General features: G+C 40.4%; 1 protein-coding gene across 1 annotated transcript; it reads right to left on the bottom strand.

Moving 5' to 3' along the window:
- Positions 1–5,414: 5,414 nt before the first annotated feature.
- Positions 5,415–18,269, bottom strand: SMPDL3A (sphingomyelin phosphodiesterase acid like 3A). The gene is made up of 8 exons (XM_063389911.1): positions 18,040–18,269; positions 16,241–16,454; positions 15,001–15,145; positions 11,981–12,077; positions 10,539–10,717; positions 9,226–9,406; positions 7,112–7,236; positions 5,415–5,944 (listed from the first exon to the last, which is right to left on the bottom strand). Exons 1-8 carry the CDS (start codon positions 18,128–18,130, stop codon positions 5,633–5,635), a joined length of 1,344 nt encoding a protein of 447 aa, XP_063245981.1. The 5' UTR covers positions 18,131–18,269; the 3' UTR covers positions 5,415–5,632.
- Between the last annotated feature and the right edge of the window lie 1,050 nt (positions 18,270–19,319).

Here is a 19,319-nt window from a genome sequence, read left to right as displayed (position 1 = left end):
TTTTTGAATGTGTTTAAAAATGGATGCTTCCCATTTTATACAGCAAAAAAAGGCCAGAGCAGCGTGCAAGAGTTTTAAGGCACTCTACCCATCTGGAAGAGGAGTCTTTCTGCATGTATTTTGAGTGACACAACGACAGGCTTGTATCACCATCCCCACTTGAAGGAAAATCCTGCTAGACTGAATACGGGAGATCTGGGTTTCAAAGCTTATATAAGATCATAGAGAAACTGCTATTCTTGAGCGGTCTTAGGCATGCCTAGATTGTCTTGTAAACTCCAGTCCACAAGATGCAGAGTGCCCCACCTCCTTAGAAACACTGTATTAGGGTGTTCCATCTGTAGTCAACAAACATCAAACTAAAACATCTGGGAGCACAATTCATTTGGATTTGTACACTTAAGTCTGTTGGTATGTATCTGAATGTCATAAATCAGTGTTACACTGGCAAACATCCAGGGTAACTTGGAAGGGAAAGCAGCATAGCTGTGTTATGTCAGTCTGGGCTATAAGAGGTATTATTCCAGGAAAAGCACTATAATGATACAGATACTTTGCTACTGTTACCCGAGTCTGCTTATTCAGTTCCAGGAAGAACTTTTTAGGTGTATTTGAAAACCCATTACTGAATATCATGTAGAATTATTCATTTCTTTATTAATTCATCACTTTACTAATTTCAGTGCTCTGAAGTCAATATTTACCAGCTGATCATCTGATCTGCATAAAATATCAAAAATCTTAGACTACTCAGGACTAATAAAGCTGCTGCAGCTTTATTGGCATCCATTGGCATGTATTCGGTTCGACAGGCAAGGTGTCAAACACTATAGCACGTGGGAGAAGTTTTTAGAATTGCTTAACAGTTTCAGTGGAAAGTGCTGCATCACTATCAGAATTTTTTGTATAAACATAACAGTCCCAATGGAAATTTTAATCTAGAAAGTTGTTTAGTTCCAGGGTAGAAGGAGAAAATATAGTCAACACCATGACAATGCACAGCAGATGCTTGAGGGGGAAGGTGACAGGCTCAGGTGCAAATTCCAACTTTGCATTTCTCCCTGGCTAAAACCTTGACACAGTCATGGTTTTATTCCAGCGGGGAATACTGAAATCTCAGGATGCTTTTCAGGATGGGAGAAACTTTTTCTGCCCAGGTTCACATTTGCAACTTCTCCAGCTCAATTATTGCTGGTATCTAAGTAGTTGCTTTCAAATCCACCAAAGTGTTTATAGGGTTTGAGAATGGTGTCCACTTTTCTTACCCAGTGCAAGCGAGAAGGCATGATGGGGAAGTATTTCAGTAATTAGCTGTAACATATTTGACAGGTAGATCCAGACAAAATTTGATTAAATTCAATACAAATGCAGATAACAGAAGCAATTTTCTAGGCGTTCTAAAAATACAGTTCAATCACTGAAGGCAACAGAAGTTGAATTTGAAAAGCTGCAACTTGGCAACACCTGTAGGCACATCTGTGCTCTTTCCACTGCTTCACTAAGTCTTTGAGGCTGAGGTTGCCACATTTCCAGTAGTTTTCCTTTCAGCATTTTTTTCAGTTGATTCCCTTGTTGTATTTTCTGTCATCTACCAATTTACTGCATGTTCCATTCTACATGTGACCACTCTCCTGATACCTACTTTGGCAGGAATTCATATACAGTGTTCAGTAGGACCATAGGAGTGTTATTTTTGGTTATTTTTTCTCTACTTTTTTTTTTTTTTTTTTTTTTAGTTCCCACAGTTGTGATATTCCACACACATAATGAAAACAACACTCAGCTTACACTATGGTTCTTTGCAGACCAGGAAATAACTAAACTGATGGAATTCCTAGGTAGGGTGTTCCTCCAGCAGAAAAAGGAACCTAGGGCTGACAGATGACAAATTAATTACCTAAAGCAGTATTTTCTTGTTGAAAGCTCTAGTGGTAAGCAAATAGAACCTAGTCTTCAGCTTCTGGAAAATAAGGTAGAAAAGCAATCTTCAAGGTTCCTTTCTTTATAGATATTGTGATAGTTTCTTTTGACTGGGCATGAGAGGAACTTCCACGAGTTTTATTTTATTCTTAGGCCAATGTCACAACTCACCTTCTTGAGATTGCTTTTCCATGGAGGGAACTTAGATACAGCATTAAACTAGATATTTGTCCTTGGAGATGCTGTGTGTTCATCATTTTTCCATTTCACCACAAAGGAATACATGTACTTAGTTGCCTACTTCTGGTTTTAGACTCATCCATTTTACTAACAATACATTACTCACATATTCTCCAATCCCATCTTCTTCAGTCATTTCATTTCTTCATGCTGACAAGTGAAAACAACAGAAGTGATGAGATCACATCCAGACACTAATGAGTGCACCTAAAGCAATTAACATGTCCATCTGGATGCACCTTCCCTTTGGTTTGTATCAGAAACACATCTTTGAACACAGTTTACTGATCACCCTCACTTACTGTGCCTTTATTCATGTTGCAGAGTGTGCTTGGAGAATGTTCTTTCAGATGCAACTGCAGCTGGCAGCTGCATTGCAAGGGCACATCTAACATCCTTCAACCGCTACTGAAATGTGCACCAGTGAGATCAGCTCCTCAGCACAAGCACTCCTGTTAAAGAAGGCACTCCTAATAGGCTGCAGTTCCTTTTAATGTAGGCATAAGCTCCCAGAGGATTCAGTTCTTCCCGGGATGGGGGCTGAGACCTGTACCTACCCCAGGGTTCAGGATCCATCATGTGACATAGCCTCTAGAAGCCAGCAACCAGTTAATACCCAGAGTGTGCAACATGGCACTACTACCACTAAGAAGTAGCAGTACTTCCTTCAAAAACTAGTTACCTTCAAAAGCTAGGAGTTAAACCTAGAGTATTTGAGAAATCCTTGTTTACATGCCCCTAGCTCAACTGCAAATAAATTAAAACCTTTTTACTCCACTAGGTGGTGTAATTTGTCTTTCTGTCAAATGTGGCCTTGCAAATATTCCCCCTAATTCTTCATTTCAAGATGGGGCCATAAAAAATACCATCCAAAAAGTGAAGCAGGAATCTGGTCTACAAGGGTCAGCTACTTCATCAGGTCATGCTTCTTTGACGTTTTCCATGATTCCTTAGAAAAGCTTCTGGAAGCACAGGGTAATTTTATTGTAGAGCATTCCTAGACCCATGAAGGAATAAAGCAGGAACCCAAAATAAAAATGTCACAGTCTCCCTCTATTTCCCCTTATACCCAGGCATTCTGCCTAGGTATCTAAGCTATTCTTGTTATTTATGTCATGTATTTTCAACTGCAACATCTCTGGAAGCTCTCTCCTTGGTTTATGTCCAAGTTACAAGATGATGCAGTCAAACATATAGCTGCATCTTTGTTGTTCAGTTATGCTTGCACTTCCATGGCTATAGTTACATACAGAAAAAGCAGAGAATGCCAGCCTGCATAACAGGATGTATCTTGGGGGATATACCCTGGCTAAATGTAACCCTGGTGGCTAGAACTCTCTGTCTGAAACAAAAAACACCTTGGCTGGTGCCATTCAACTCTTTGCTTCCATTGAAGTCCACATTAAAAAAAAAAAAAAAAAAGGTATGCCTGGATCATAGCTTGCTATTTAGACATTTGGAGGCATTCATTTGTTCATGTTCATTGAACAACATGATACACAGACACCAAAGAAAAACTAATCTAGTAAGCAGGATGCCCAACATTCCGTCAGCACCATATTCCTCTTCCTAGAATTCTGTAGCTGCTAAATCATCAACACGTGGTCCAGCTCTCCCAAAAGTTCAGCAACGAAGAAGTCTGTAATGGAAGAATGCATCTAGACAATTTTTATCCTGTTTCCAGGATGTCTTGTAGGTATTGAGCTTAAATAGAAGCCACAGAACTCACAGAAATAAACTAGCATGGTTGAAAGCTCAGGACTGAACTGAATAAAATCCATCTGGCAAACTGGAGGAAGCTCAGCTATCCTACCAGCTCCAATTGCCCTTATGCTATCCACCCACAACTCTGCTTGCTTCCCTTGGAACATGGGTACTGGTAACAGGCATTTTTTTAATAAACACTCTCATGAGAATCACAACCAAAGGATACATACAACACACAGGGAATCATGAGCTTTCAGAATGGAAACTTTACTTCCTCACAGTCTGTACCCTCACAGTCTGTACAGTGCCCACGTTAATTTAGGTTATTTACATATGCAGATCCATGTGAGGCCAGGCGGAGCAGATAGCTCTAAAGAGCTCACCGTATCATCTCCAAGCACCGAATTTAAAATACAGGACTGCCTGCTGTGCACTGGAGGATCTGTTTCTGAATGCAAATCTAACAAACCAACCACTTCCTCTGTGGATGACTGATGCATGAGAAATCTGAGGTATCTGCATCTACAGTTGTACACGCTACAGACTCCAAGAATTTACCTGGAAATTTTCTGCTGAGTATTTCAAGCTTGAATAGAAACAAATCCTGGAAGTTCCTCAACAGCTGCAGTAAAGGCTTTAATCTCATTATAAAAAGCCCAGCAATTTGATTTGTTTCATAGCCACTTCTACAGCTCCTCTTACTCAGGGATAATATAGAGTAGGGTCTGTGTTGTATTTTATTGACCAAAGTTTTCAAAACTGTAGCTCTTTGTGTGGCAGAAAAATGGGTAAAAGTTCTTCTTGGATATACATACACCAAATAAAGGGCCATCTTAACTGCATCACCTTGTGCACATATTTAGCTATAAGAAGAAGAAGAAGCAATCTCTGCAACTGTAAATTTGAACATGTAATAATCTTTACATTAAGTACTAGACTGCTCTATGAAAAAAAGGAAACCTAAGAAACAGCATGACAAGTAAATGTTTACCTGTGCCACACAGAGAATGTATATGCTGAGTCCAATTACTGATGCTGATCAGTTTAAACCTGATATATGGTCTCCTGCAAAATCTCATACCAGGGCACTCCTTGATAGCTGTATCAATGTACATAGTTCTATTGTAAGAAAAAAACACTCTGTGCTGGGCAAACATATTGTGAAAAATTAGATTAAGCATTTACAGGATCCAGGTTTGTGTTCCATTAAGTCACTTTTATGGCATCTTTAGAAAATGCCCCTAAGAAGTGGGTTTGAGGGATTAACAAGGAAAACTTGGCACAGAGAGATATCTAATACTGGGGTTGCATCAACAACATAACTGCACATAACTGCAACATAAATGCAGGTTTTGCCGACTTCAGTTTGCAAATTTTGACAGCCGATGGTTGAAAGCTGCCCCCATAAAAATCCCGTCCCTGAAATGGCATTGCCTATGCTTATACACCCTGAGATATAAGACTTGGATTTACAAAGACCCGAGTGAGTAACTTCCATTCCCACACACCGGGATGCCTGTGACAGAGGGTACAGGACACTGAGACAAAGCAAAGTATCTGGCCACTATTACATAGCAAATAAACTTTTATTTAGATGATAAAGGAAAACACATTTGCAAGAAGAAAGATCTAGGGAGTTTTACTGCTCCCCTGAAATGTAGGGAAGTCCCACAGGCTCCCTATCAGCATATCGGTGCTTGAGTGAAAGAACAAGCAGGTTCTTTAAATCACAGGCTAAAGTCATTATCTGCATTAACTGCATTAATCATCTCCATATTGCCTCCTGATTGATGCAATCTGTGTATGAGGAGGAATCTAAATACTGGATTGCACATATTTGGCAGGTCTTGCACCCATCTTCACAGAGAATAGTTTTGTCATAACTCACAATATAGTTACTGTAGTACTGCTCAAACAGTGTGCTGTGTGGCATAGACAACTGCTTGGCCATTTCATATAGGCTTTCTGGCTTCAAGTCTTCAATGCCATAAGTTTTAGTCAGGATGTATTCTAATTTCCAGTTGGACTCATTTCTCATGTTGGCGTCTCTGAGGTCCAAGTAAAACTGCCAAAGATCCTACAGTTAAAAAAAAAAAGAAAGAAAGAAACAAAGAAAAACAGGCACTGCTGTATTGCTTTCTTCCCTGCTTCATTAAGTCTCCGGAGTGATATATTGATTAGGAAGCTGTCACTCCTCATTATTCACATGTGAATAGAAGGTCACGTCCCACCCCAAGAGCTGGGCTTACACCCAAAGCTGGTACTTGCAGAGCGGTAATGGTGGGGGGATGGGGAGGAGAGGAGAGGAAAAAGGAGCCACAAAGGCAGCAGTGGCAGCGTTAGAGGTCTGTCCTGTCCAAACTCCACAATGCTCATGCCTGCCTTGGGAGTGGGGCAAAGGGGTGAGAGCCACAAGTTTCCTTTCTGTGGGCACTACTTGAGGGGAATGGACAGAAAAAGCACGGCCCAGGGAGAAGTTAAGGAAAAGGAGGGATGTCGATGCAGGAGTGAAATCTGCACAAGAAAGGAGCAGCCTGAATTAGCATAGGTCTCCAGAGAGAAACCCCAGTCCCAATCAAGCTGCAGGGTGCATTGTCATTGAACTCGGCAGGGTCAAGATTTTATCCTGAATTACAGAGAGAAAGTCTAAACCATTCACAGCCAAAATAATTACACAGGATTCGCTTTATCTCCAAAACTCACATGAAACTACAAAGTAGAAGCCTTCTACATTTTATTTTCCTTCTAAATTTATGTAACATTTCCTATAAAAACCATATATAGGAAAATATGTGATTATAAAATACATTATATGGTTAAAAGTGCTTTCTTCATCAGTCCTTTTACACCCTTTAGAAACATTTCACGGGCTGCATCCCAAAACTCAGGCTATCACCAGCAGACAACATTGGTATGTAAGCACACCCAGGATTTAGGTGAACTTTTTTCACCCTTGCAGAGCTCCCTGCAAACAGTTTTAGAATTTTGCCCAGAAAAAATCTGTCTTTGATCCTACATCATAAAAATATTCAATACAGAGCAGAAAGTACTGGGCAGTTCTGCAGGCACAGAAAGACCAATCAAGTTCTCTTTCAGACTTCCTTTTCTTTGCTCAGGAAGAAAAACTAAGAGTAGACACCAAAGTTCTATCACCAGCAGCCATAATATGACAAAGGCTGATATTTCACTGTGATTTTTACTGACACTATAAAGTCTTAAACAATGCTTTAAAATCTTTACTTACCAGCAAGCTATAGTCAAAAAGATCGTATTGATACAATCTGACACCAGGGTTATTGGACTCCAATTGCCGTATGTCCTTCACAGGGGTTACAGCAGGTGCCACAAACAAGGAATTGACTGGCTTTTCTGAAGAAAAAGGGAAGTGGAGGAGACAATTTCCTTTCAATCATTTCTTTTTCAAACAAATATTTTTGTAGAGTACCAACACAGCAAAACCAAGAGTGACAGGCTTAAGGACATTAGAATTTTTTTCACCTGATTTAGCTGTATCAGTGTGAACTGCCATGCTTCCAGTGGATAGACCAAACCCTGTGTGAAATACCACAGTACCACTCCAGTGTGTACCACTTAAACCTGTCTGCACTAGAGACTTCCCAACCAATTCAACTACCTGTGCAAAATTGCAAAATCTTGCCTATATGTAAAGTCTCTGGATTTTGTCTATTTCTACTAAAGAAATACTAAAAAACTTTAGTTGCTGTTTCCATACTGTATTTTACATGTTGTTTTATGTATTTATGATGTTTTTAGAAACATCAGGGTCTGTTTCATCACCTGACCCTGAGCAGCCCAGCGCCTACTGCGTGAACACCGACCTTTACAGCAACTGAAACATGAGGATGTATGGGAGTTTTATTGAGGCAGAATGTGCAGGTGAGGACATTGAGAAGCTCTCTGTGGAACAAAAAGGAAGTCCTAACTATTCCCATCTCTGACAGCATCACAGCAGTGAAATCACAAGGTCAGCCTCCACATATAGGCAGAAGTTTTGAAAGTTTGGAAATGACAGCATCATAGCAGTGAAATCACAAGGTCAGCCTCCACATATAAGCAGAAGTTTTGAAAGTTTGGAAATCAGTAGATTTCCAAATCAGATACCACTGAGCTTTATTTCAGTACACTGGTGTTGGCTGCAATAATTCATTTATCTTGAATTCTCTGGAGTTTTGTCAAGTCGAAAATATCCTGAATAGAAGACAGTCTAAAACTGACAGTCTAAAATGTAAAAAAATAGAAGACAATCTAAAAACACAATGTGTATTTGATTACTATTTAAATTTTGTCAAAAGATGCAAAATTACTAAAATAATTGGGAACTAGTTACTTGCACATGCAAACTTGAATGACAAACACCAAGACAAGTCTGTTCCCAGTGAAATTTGCAGTAGCGATGATGATTTCATGAAGAAATGGAACAGTGTAAAAACATATAGGTATAAGACTGCATTGAACATCATTTAAAAAAATAAAGCCAGTTCTTTCGCTTTCTTTTTTACTAGAGATTAACACCATGTAAAAAGGTAAAAATTTGGAATAGTATTACCTAGTCAGCATTTTGGGCATTGCACATATGAGTTTATATAAATCATAGATGAAGAGCCATTTAACCTAAACATTTAACATATGTATTTTACATAAATCAAAGCAATGAACTTCTTACTGTTCTATGGTGAACAAAAAACTTGTTAGAGTTCTTCTGTTAGAGATGTTATGAGTGCTCCATATGGCCATGCTCATGCTTAGAACTAAAGGATTTCAAAGCAATAAACAAGAATTTCAACGTGGGTGATTTTCTTGAAGGGAAATTAGCTGATCTAAGAGATGCAACAGGCAGAGACTTTCTTTCCCCTACCTCCTGCTTACCCTTATCTTAATTAACTTTGAAGCAGCAGGGAACTCAGCAGAGAGGCACAGTAATGATGCAGGAAATACAAGAACATAGAGCATGTCTAGCTGGCCTGAGAACATTCCCCTTGACACATTACACAATAGCAACTGGCTGGTATAATTTGCCCATGTCACTGAGAGAGCAGAGAGGAAAGACTAGAAATTCTTGTCTAGGCATAAGCATTCATTAAAAAAAAATAGGAAGCTTGGGGAGGCTCTGCTGACATCAACAAAAAAGGACAGTCACCCTTGCAAGGTTGTCTTTGGAAATAAAATTGGAGTGAGAGAAATACTGTTATTTAGAGACTTGAACTCTAAATAACAGTATTTCCCGATTTCCTTTTTTCAATTATTGATAACACAGGCTGACTAGAAAGAACATGCACGTAAGTATTAACTTGCTTTTAATCAGGAAGAAAAAGTTCAGGAGTCAACAAGCATCATTACCTTCTTCATCCAGGAGGACCATGATACTATCTCTATGTGTATGTCCAAAAAACTGGCCCGCAATAACACTACTGTATTTGCGAAAAATCTTTACCAGTCTCTCATTGTAATACTCCCTGATAGCTGTAGTATTCCTTGCATATGGCAAGTATCCTACTGGGACATGACCTATTATATACACCTAAGGAATTAAATACAGAAAGCACAATTAGCACCTTTATTTGAAACTTAAAATCTTAGCTCTATCCTAGAAGTGGTTACCACAGTTTCATCATAATGCTGCCTTTAAAAGTGGCATTCTGAAAGCTGTAAATCATGACAGGTTTTTAATATAAAATCCCAACAGTAAGATCACTTAAGTTCATAACATCAATTTAGTATCTTATTGAGGAGAAAAAGATGTTCCAATAAATCTATGAATGATTTTATGCCTAAGGAAAATGTTATCAATTACTTCAAATGAAAAAAAACATGTTATTAGGGCAAGGCTTGTAATTTGGCATCTCAAGAGGACAGAAGAAAAAATTTATGTTTGAGTATTACAGAGTCTGCACCAGAGGGTCAGAGAGTCACCAGAAACATGGATAAATGGTTAAAATCCCTCTGAGGTAGAGACTTAGTGCTAAGTGCACACACACCAACTAACATGCTGCAGGGTTTCCTGAGGAAGGGAAATCTCTCCTTTCTCCTAACTGTAATATAATATTCTAAAACTGCAACACTTACATTAGCAAAATATAAACATTTCAAATTAAACATTGTTGCTCAGGTGATGGTCCAATCCCCACAGGAATCAATCAATCAATCAATCAATCAGGAGCCAACAATTTAAACCTTCACTTCACTGTGTATTGTAAGACAAGTTATTGTAACACTCAAATCATAGCAATTACTGCAGATTGGATACGTTTTTTGCCTGATAAACTCTTTTCTAATTTCTGGTTTTGATACTTCAAATTACATTACAATGCAAATAAAATATGCTAGCTTTTGTCTTAGACCAAAAGCATATATTTTAAAATTAAAGGCCGTGTGTAAAAAAGGTCAGAAACTGACTTCTACAGTATTTTACATGGTAGGAAAGAAAAGATGTTTTACTGTGTAATTTGAAAAACTTCATGCAACTAGTTTATTAATTGTTGCAGCAAAATGTGCATATTAAAGGAGTAATCATTAAAAATAAAATTTTGACTTTGTAGTATCTTTGGCAGCATTATTCTTCTTCTAGAAGCATGTTTATACTTTCATTATCTCTACTTCTTTTTTTCTCAAAATTGAAACAAATAATGATAGCTTCTGTTCCTGATCCCTACCTTTTCCTTCTTTTGTGAAGAGGTTTCAAGTATTTCCTCCAGCCAGGCAAACTGGTTGGCTGGGTCAGTGATATTCACAGTTACTTTGTTGGGGCTGTAATATAAATTTGTGTTCAGACTGATTATCCTGAGTGGTTGATGGCTATTACTGGATTCAAACAGCTGCGTGTAGAAGCCACCTGTGAAAATAAGACCAATATCATATGACACATTAAAGGCTTCAAACACAATGTTACAATCAAAGTACACCACTGACAAAATACCCAACTTTCCTCTTTCTAATAGAATATCATGCTTATTCAAGCCACAGTCACCTTATCACAACAGAAAATGTTAGCAATGTTTTCAGCCACATTTCACTAGAAGTTGACACTGAATTATTTATGAATTCCTGCCTGTATTATCTTTGTGTTTATTTGACAGTATTTAGGTTCAATTATCCAACTGACATGCAAAATGTGTCCTGTAATATTTTTTCCACATTAACAGATACAGTAGTTGTTAAAGCTCCATACTTCTTGAAATACAGCAAACATACAGGCTTCTTCAGGAAGAACTGTTTGAGTTTAGTAGCCTCGTACTTTGAAAGTCATTTAACTTCAGACTGATGATATGATGAAAAGTAAGGATCACATTTTTCAATCCTTGCTCCCAAAATTTTCCATGGCATGCTGAGCTTCTTCAATAGCTATAACTTCATAGTTCGTGGATTCAACAGAGGCATGGCAACAGAAGGATAACAATATAATTTAGCTTAAGGTCTGCCTCTTTGAGTTTTATTATCCTTATTCAAGTTTCTACTTCTACTCTTATCCAGTTTGCTGTCGTTCAGGACACAAAAACACAAACTAAACTTCCAAATCCCTAATGTTTGAGTGGATTGGAAATTGGGGTGAACTTTTCAGTCCTTTGCTAAAAAGAAAAATTCTAATTAGAATATAATTAGTCTGCCAATTTATTAATTTGCACACAAATATTAATAGCATAATCACCAAAGCTGTGCTACCATAACCTGAATAAAAATGCACCTATTCAGTATGCTCTGAATACCATATAGCTCTAATACATATACCATTAAGACAGAAACAACATTTTAACAGGTTTTTCCCATCAAAGTAAAGTTTTCGTGGGCATCATACACCCTCATCTAAAAAGTGCTACAAGGTCTCGAAAGCAGAAAAGTATTTCACATGCATTGGTACAAAGTCAGTAACCTTAAACATGTTACAAGAAGTGATAAATATTGCATCAGAAAGTAATAAATGTAGCCTGAATATAGGCATTGCCATTCAAAAGGTAACTAACTTCTTCCAGGAGAAGCATTACAGATAATCCATTATTCTGACTCATCCTATGAGACTTAGCTAGACAAACAGGACAAATCTACACAAACATTAATTCTCTCAGCCCTAGCTTCACCATGTATTACTGCCATACTTTACCTTTTCTGAAGGTATCGATTGCTTCATCACTTAGCCAAGGTTTCCAGAAATCTGCTACAGCATTGTAAACTTCACTGGTAGTTACAGGAAGCTGATCCTGCAAGAGAAGAGTACCTAAGTCTTAGTATTCAGACACACAGACAAAAAAACTACTAAATTATCCTGCTTGACCTCTTGCATTACATGTAAGTGTGTCCAATCATCACCAGGAGGAATTCAAGAAAGGAAAAATCAGCTTCTGAATATCTGAATTGCTGATGTATCAACTTCTGAATATTCTGAATATACAGTATTGCTAATCAGGAACAAATGCCTAAACTTAGAACTGATTGCATGGCCTTGCATTATTAAACTAATGCCAAAAATATGTCAAGCCTTAAGAATACAGCAGAATGGAAAACCATACATTCTGCAAAATTAATAAATATATTAATGTGTAAGTTGAAATCTAAAAATAAAGTCTTTTGGACAAATATAAGTTTCTTCTTCAAGTAACTTGGGTTTCATAGCAGCTCCCCAAAACTCCACTTTGACCCTCAGAAACATTCTGGTGAAATTCACAAGTGTTTCACAATGTTCTTTTTTTCTCGTAAGAAAACATTTTAAAATGTACAAGACAAAGTTTTCTCCCACTGGCTCTAATTAGGACTGTACCACTCTTTCAGTCTGAGCCACAGCCTGATGAGACCCATGCTCTGATCAAACTCTGACAGGAAGGTATCAGCCTGTGCTTGCCTTTCCTAAAATACCTGGACTCCTGGTGCTAGAAGGAAAAAAAACAGGGATTGAAAAAGTTGCAGTGCATGTTTTCTTAAACATAAAATTTGACCTTTCTAAGATCTTTGAAACTAAACATACATTATTAGAGGTTTAGGCAGTAAGTCTCTGTCTAGGAGCAGAGCAATCAGACGTCTGTTGAGACATTTGTTGATTGCAGTGCCCAGATATGAGTTGTTAGGACAGCTCTGAGCCAGAGCTAACAGTCACTAACAGATGCAGCAAAAACCAGATGCCAGATAAGAGGCCAGTTATGGCCTGAAGGTGCTTTGGGCCCAGGCAAGTCAGTGTCCTCTGAACTGCTAGAAGCAGTTTGGGGATTCGTTTCAAGCAGGAGTAAGGGTGTGAAACAAGACTATGCAGAAAGGCTGAGGTCACAATATATGATCTGAAAGGTATCCAAATGCTTGGTTAACCTGAGTAGTATTTTTAGCATGTTCTGCAAGATAAATCAACTATGACTGTTCAGTTGTTAAGACAGACAGCTCAGAACACAAGAGAGCAACAAAATTCTTTGGTTCATGGTGAGTGCACAGCTTTTACATTTGCTTTGGAACAGCCTACAGTGTGTGGTTTGCTCCATATCATTTCCAGTCTACAGGACATTTGCCAAGTCTATCCATATGAAAAAAAAGAAATGTCATAAAGAGAAAAAAAATTAAAAATCGAACAATTTGAAATGATCCCATAGTGGGAATTGTCTGATCCCATGTCTTTTTGACAAAGCATGTCAGTTTGTATATTGGTGAAGCATGGCATTTCAAAGTATCACAGAAACACTCCTGAGTGGCTTTGTGCAGGGAGAACAAAACAATCATCAGTTTTTCCAATCACCAGCTTGTTTCAATTTTCTATTTGCTGCCCATCTGCCCCTCCTGAGCATCTTTTCTTTCTGTCTTCAAATATAATTTCACAAACAAAATTCATATTTGTTGAAAAAGTCCCTACATGCTTTGTTTAGAGGGTTTTTGTAGGGGTGTTTTTCCTTTATTAAAGGAGATTGTTGAATGACAACTCTCTGCTAAGACATTTTTTAAAATGAAACAAAGTGAACACGAAACACTGCGTGACACCTCAGTTAAAGGTGTTATTTATCTAAATACTTTCCTAGTGGTTACTAGTGAATCAATCTGTTCCCATGTCAGTGCACATGCAAAGCCAAAGCTTTACCACCACAGTAAGAACACAAAGGACTGAAGTCACAGTTTGGTTTGTGCTCTCACACTTCCAATATACATCAAGCTGTTATTTTGTCTCTCACATTTCCTTTGCCATGTCTCTCAGCACCTCCGCTACGCCCCTGTTCGGGAACCACTAACTCTAGCACTGACATGGGCAATCACACAATTACCTGCTGCACCAGCCTACGCCCTGACAGGCCTAATAAATGCCACAGAAAGCTAGAATACAAGCCTTGAGGATGTGAAGGGGTGTTGCTGAATTCCCATGAGGAATTTTAAACAAAATACTTCAGTTGACCTGCTTCACATCCCTTCCGATCCCCTCACATCCAATGACAGCATTTGCTTCTGATCCCGTGTGCTGCCAGATCAACCCACGACACACTTTAAAGGACAAATGAAGCAACTGTTTACTTTTGAGTGTGCCAAGAACAATATTCAGCACAGTCAAAGTGAAAAAGCACCATCCTCAGCTGCACATAACTAGTGAATCATCAATGTGATTATTTCTAAATGTTCAACGAGAAGAGAAAAGCAGACGTTTTTAATAGTAGTGGCAAAACTATGGGAACTTAAACAAAAATTCTGCCATTACTTTAGTTAAAAAAGAACAACAACAATCTAATGATGCCAGCTGACAGATTTCCAGTAGGCCTTTCAGTAGGCTTTGAAACTTACCACAGGCTCACAGGTCCATTCATTAATGATGTCACTTCTGCTAGATTAAGTTACTGTATGCACATGCATGACATACACAGTAAGGAAAGTAGGTGTGTATTAATTACGTTGACACGTGGTAGTTCTAAGCCATGAGGAATGATCAGCAATAAATCTGTGTGACCTCAGGCCACGCACAGATTCCACCTGGCAATAATGTTTCCTTAGGTAAGAGCACAGAGAGAGTGATGTAGTTTCTGTTCTAGAGTGGAACTATGTATAGTATTAAATGCTAACTGAAGAGCTGTAGAATTCTGTTTCCAGAATAATAGTTACACATAATTAACTCTTATTTTTCAGATGTGCTTTCCTAGGAGTTAGGAACAAATTTCTAACTTGTTTTACCTGTGGCCAGTAGTCATGATTGCCTAAGGCTGGGAAAACCTGAAGATCTGGAAAGAAATTACGAATTGTGGAACTCAGATTACCAATGATGCTAATGACCAACTTTGTGGAGAGCTCTTTTACAGGAACATGAGGAGGGCTATCTCTGAAAAAGGAAAAAGCTTGATTAACAAAGGTTTGTTAGCAACACAAGGAAAGCAAAGAATTGCGCAAACACATACACATTCTAGCATGTAACACTACCATACACTTTAATTAAAATCACAGAATCAAAGGCTCTCTGCAAAGGCTTTTGTTTAAAAAAACCACAAACAAGTAATCTTGTTTAAACAATGTCTATCCTATGATTCATATTTATAATAATGAAGATTTCTTAGAAATTAAAGTCATCGTTTTGAGCTGCTATGCAGTTTGTGTTATATATCTTTCATCACCTGCACATCATTGCTGGTTTCTTTTTTCCCTTTTAACAATATCCTGTTGAAAATTAAGTACAATTGAGGTAAGTGAAATAAATTAATCACTTGAGTTCATATTTCTTAACACTCCCAGGAAAAATATGTGATATAACATAAACAAACTAGTTCTCACACTCAAAAATACTAATCTTTTGATAAATTATCCATTGATGTATGCCTTAAAAAAATGTGTGATGGTAGAATTGAGAGTTCTGCTATGGCAGAAGGGTAAATCAATGCTATTTTTTATGATTACCTAGAAAGTAACAAGGCACAGTACTATGCCTTGATAGCATAGCACTATGAAGCTGCTCCCTTTCACACTTCTTTGTCTGGTTCCACTGCTAAGGCACACAAAGCCTCACAGGTAATATCTCTGTGAGAGAGTATTATTAAGCCCACTTAATAATACTGGAGACTGGAACAGGAAAGGTAAATGTTCTTATTCAACAGAGGCCTGCAATGAGTCAATTACTGCCCTGACCTTTCTTTTTGCTTTTTCTACTTCCCACCCTCCCTGCACCATTTCTGTGAACTCGCACGAATATAGCCACATGCTAAATATCACAATGAACAGTCCAGCAGTTATTACAGAGGTCAAAGCCTGTTCCTGAGGGCTTATATACCCACTCAGTATTCCACTTAGTAGCCATTTGGACAACTAAAGGGATAAATAGCATTTGTGAGATACTGAACTCAAATCTATTGGTGCAAACACAAACTTGTGAGTTGCCACACTATTTGGCTATCAGCTTTAACTGCAGAGTGACTTGAACACTTACCCTGTCCAAATCATGAATGAAACCTGCTCTTTTGAATCCTTCATGAATGCAAATGCTGACAAAATGAGTTGATAAGGAGAATCACACAAAAAGTCTCCAAAAGGGCCTGGGTTGGAGGCATTGGCTCCTTTGGAAGAGGAACAAACTTTGGAGCGATCAGGGGTAATGTGGTAAGTCGGATCTAAATGTAGGTCAGATACATGCCAGAACTGCCCTGTTTTCAGAAAACAAAGGTTAAAGGAAATGCATTATTTGCATTTGAACTGGATATACAGCGGTAATGCCAAAATTATTCCAGTTTACCTACTGTTTCTCCTATTTAAAGTTAACAGATTGTTGATTAGCCAGTTTGATAAGTGTGGGCAAGTTCTTCCTGATGAGTCCTTCATGCAGACTGCTTAGAAAAACCAAAAACAGAAGCAGAGGCATGGGTTTATGCTATTCACCAAAAATGAAATGGAGATTGGAAGGAACTGAAAAATCAGCTCCTTTTCATTACTAGGATTACAACTACTACTACTACTACTACTCTACTACTCCGGATAGTAGAGGAGGCAATAGGACTTTTCCACTCCACTTGAAAAGAAAGGGAGCTGCATTTTAATTATTTTTCCAAACCTTCCCTGGCTGGAAGCTACTGCAAAAGATGACACAAAAGATGTTTAGAAAGAAAGGCAAGAAACAGCATGTGTGCAGAGACTGGGCTTCTCATCATAGAGCAGTGTGTCAGCCTTACTTACTACTTTCCAGGCTGACATGCTCTCAGCCACTGCAGGGGTAAAGGAGCTGAGAAGTATAGGAATATGCTGAATAAGATGAACGAAGTCTGTTAGACTATCAGCCTTCAAGTTTCACGCAAAATAAGCATAATTTCTTTCTGTCAGTTTAAAAGCACTTGGTACACGTGTATCTGGGACAGGGGTTGTGAAATAGGGACAGATATAAATTGATTTTTCCCAAGGTCACATGCTCACTCTACAGCTGAGCAGGCACCACACGACTGTACCCCACTGAGTTTTATTTCAGGAATCAAAGACTAGAGGTGATCTTCAAAATCTGTAAAATTTTCAGAGAGAAGACAGGAGACGAGACAAACGTGGGGACACTGCTGCATGTCTGTTCCGAGGCAAGTGTGAGTAACGTGGAATGAGAATTCTGTGGGACACCATTTCGGAGCACTCACCTGCACGCACTCCCCGAGGGGATCAGGCCAGGCAGAGCGTGTGTGTTTGCTGCCAGCACAGCGCAGCACAGCGCAGCACAGCGCAGCACAGCGCAGCACAGCGCAGCACAGCGCAGCACAGCGCAGCACAGCGCAGCACAGCGCAGCACAGCGCAGCACAGCGCAGCACAGCGCAGCACAGCGCAGCACAGCGCAGCACAGCGCAGCACAGCGCAGCCCCCAAACACGGTGTTTGCAGTGCGTGCCCCGGGACACCGCGCCAGAGCCAGGGCAGGGCTCGGCTCACCTCACCTCACCCGCCGGCCTGCCCGGACGACTAAATATAAACGCCGTGGAACCCCCCGTGCCAGAAAAGAGCCATGTTGACTGATCTGGCAGTCACGTGTGGCCGAAGCCGGTTGGGACAGGGAATGCTACGGCAGCAGGTTATGTGCGGGGAGCCGTGCCAGGGGCAGGGAAAGCAGCCGCAAGCGGGGACCGCGCAGCCCGCCCCCGCCTCCCCGCTACCGGGCTGGCAGCGGCCCCCGGCCGGGCCTCCCTCGCCGGGCCGCCCCTCCCCCGCCTCCCCGGGCGGCCCCGGCCGGGCCCCTCCGCCGCTGACCCCCGGCCGACTCACCCACGGCGGAGCGGGGCCGCTGCGGGCCGGCCGGCGCCGCCTCCAGCGCGGAGCAGAGCAGCGCCAGCCCGAGCGCCACCCGCAGCTCCATGTCGGCCGTGCGGGAGCGCCCGGCCCGCCGACGGCTCCACTCGTGTGACCGCCCTGGCGGCCGGGAAGGAGGCGAGCCCCGGGCGGCTTGTGCAAGCCCCGGCCCTCCGCGGGGCCGCCGGAAACCACCGCGCCCCGCCCGCACGGCTCGGGACCGGCAGCCGCCCCAGGCCGCCACCCCGCTGTCGGACGACGGCTCGGGCTGTCGCCTTGAGCCCGCCGTGCCCGGGGTGACCTTCAGGAGGTGCCACCCCCCGGGTCAGCGCTAAGGAGCTCGCAGGAGCCGAGCCTGGCCGCGGGCAGGGCTGATGTGAGGCGGCCTGAAGGAAGGCTGTGCTCGACACCCCGCACCAGTCTCAAGCATCTCTTCGAGGGAAGGTTTCTCATGGCATACATGCAAAAATGGATCCCGATTGCTTTTAAGGCTTTAAAAAACAAAACCCAGAAACACTCAACCTGGTGAAAAATATTATCAAGTACACCTTTAATACAGCTTAGGGGGAGTGACGAGGTTTATTGTAAATACAAGTCTCCACTGCCAAGGCTTTCGGAAGTGCTGTTTATTGAAATCAGAGTAGTTCCGTATAGAGGAAGAGTACTTGGTGTCAGTTTTAGGAGAAGATCACACTAATAACGTCATGGATTTTGTGGCTACCATGAAATGTCCCATGGCTCACTGTGCTGTTCTTGTCTAAAGCAGCAGCTGGAAGCCCCATGTGTCGGTATATTCCTCTCTTTTCCACTCCTCTGAGCAGTGTCAGTTACTTCAGCGGCACCACTTCTCCACTTTTCTCTCCCTTATTTGACACTAATATTGTTTATCTTTAGAATAGGGAAAAGTAGCTTTTGTTTAAAGGACTATTTTTCTTTGTTTAAAAGTGACTGTAATGCATAATATTTATCATTCACAGTTTATTTGTAAACCAAGCCTTAACATTTTGCCTCTGCATTCCTTGCCTAGTATTCAAGGAAAAAAAAAAAAAAAAAAAAAAAAAAAAAAGAAAAAAAATCTAGGGTTTTTTTTAATTCATGACCCCACAAATCATTTATTGTGCAGATAAATGGCAGTATTGGGAAAGCAAGTCTGTTTACTCCAGTGAAGAGGAAAAAGCAGCTGCTCCCAACTTGCTGAGAAAAGGTGGCTGGTAAGGACAGTCATGTGGCAAATGCACCCACAGGCAAGGAGGCAG

Source organism: Prinia subflava, chromosome 2 (assembly GCF_021018805.1).
Source record: "Prinia subflava isolate CZ2003 ecotype Zambia chromosome 2, Cam_Psub_1.2, whole genome shotgun sequence".
Lineage (NCBI taxonomy): Eukaryota > Metazoa > Chordata > Aves > Passeriformes > Cisticolidae > Prinia > Prinia subflava.
The sequence above is the reverse complement of the archived record's forward strand: the minus strand, read 5'-3'. Positions and strand labels throughout refer to the sequence as shown.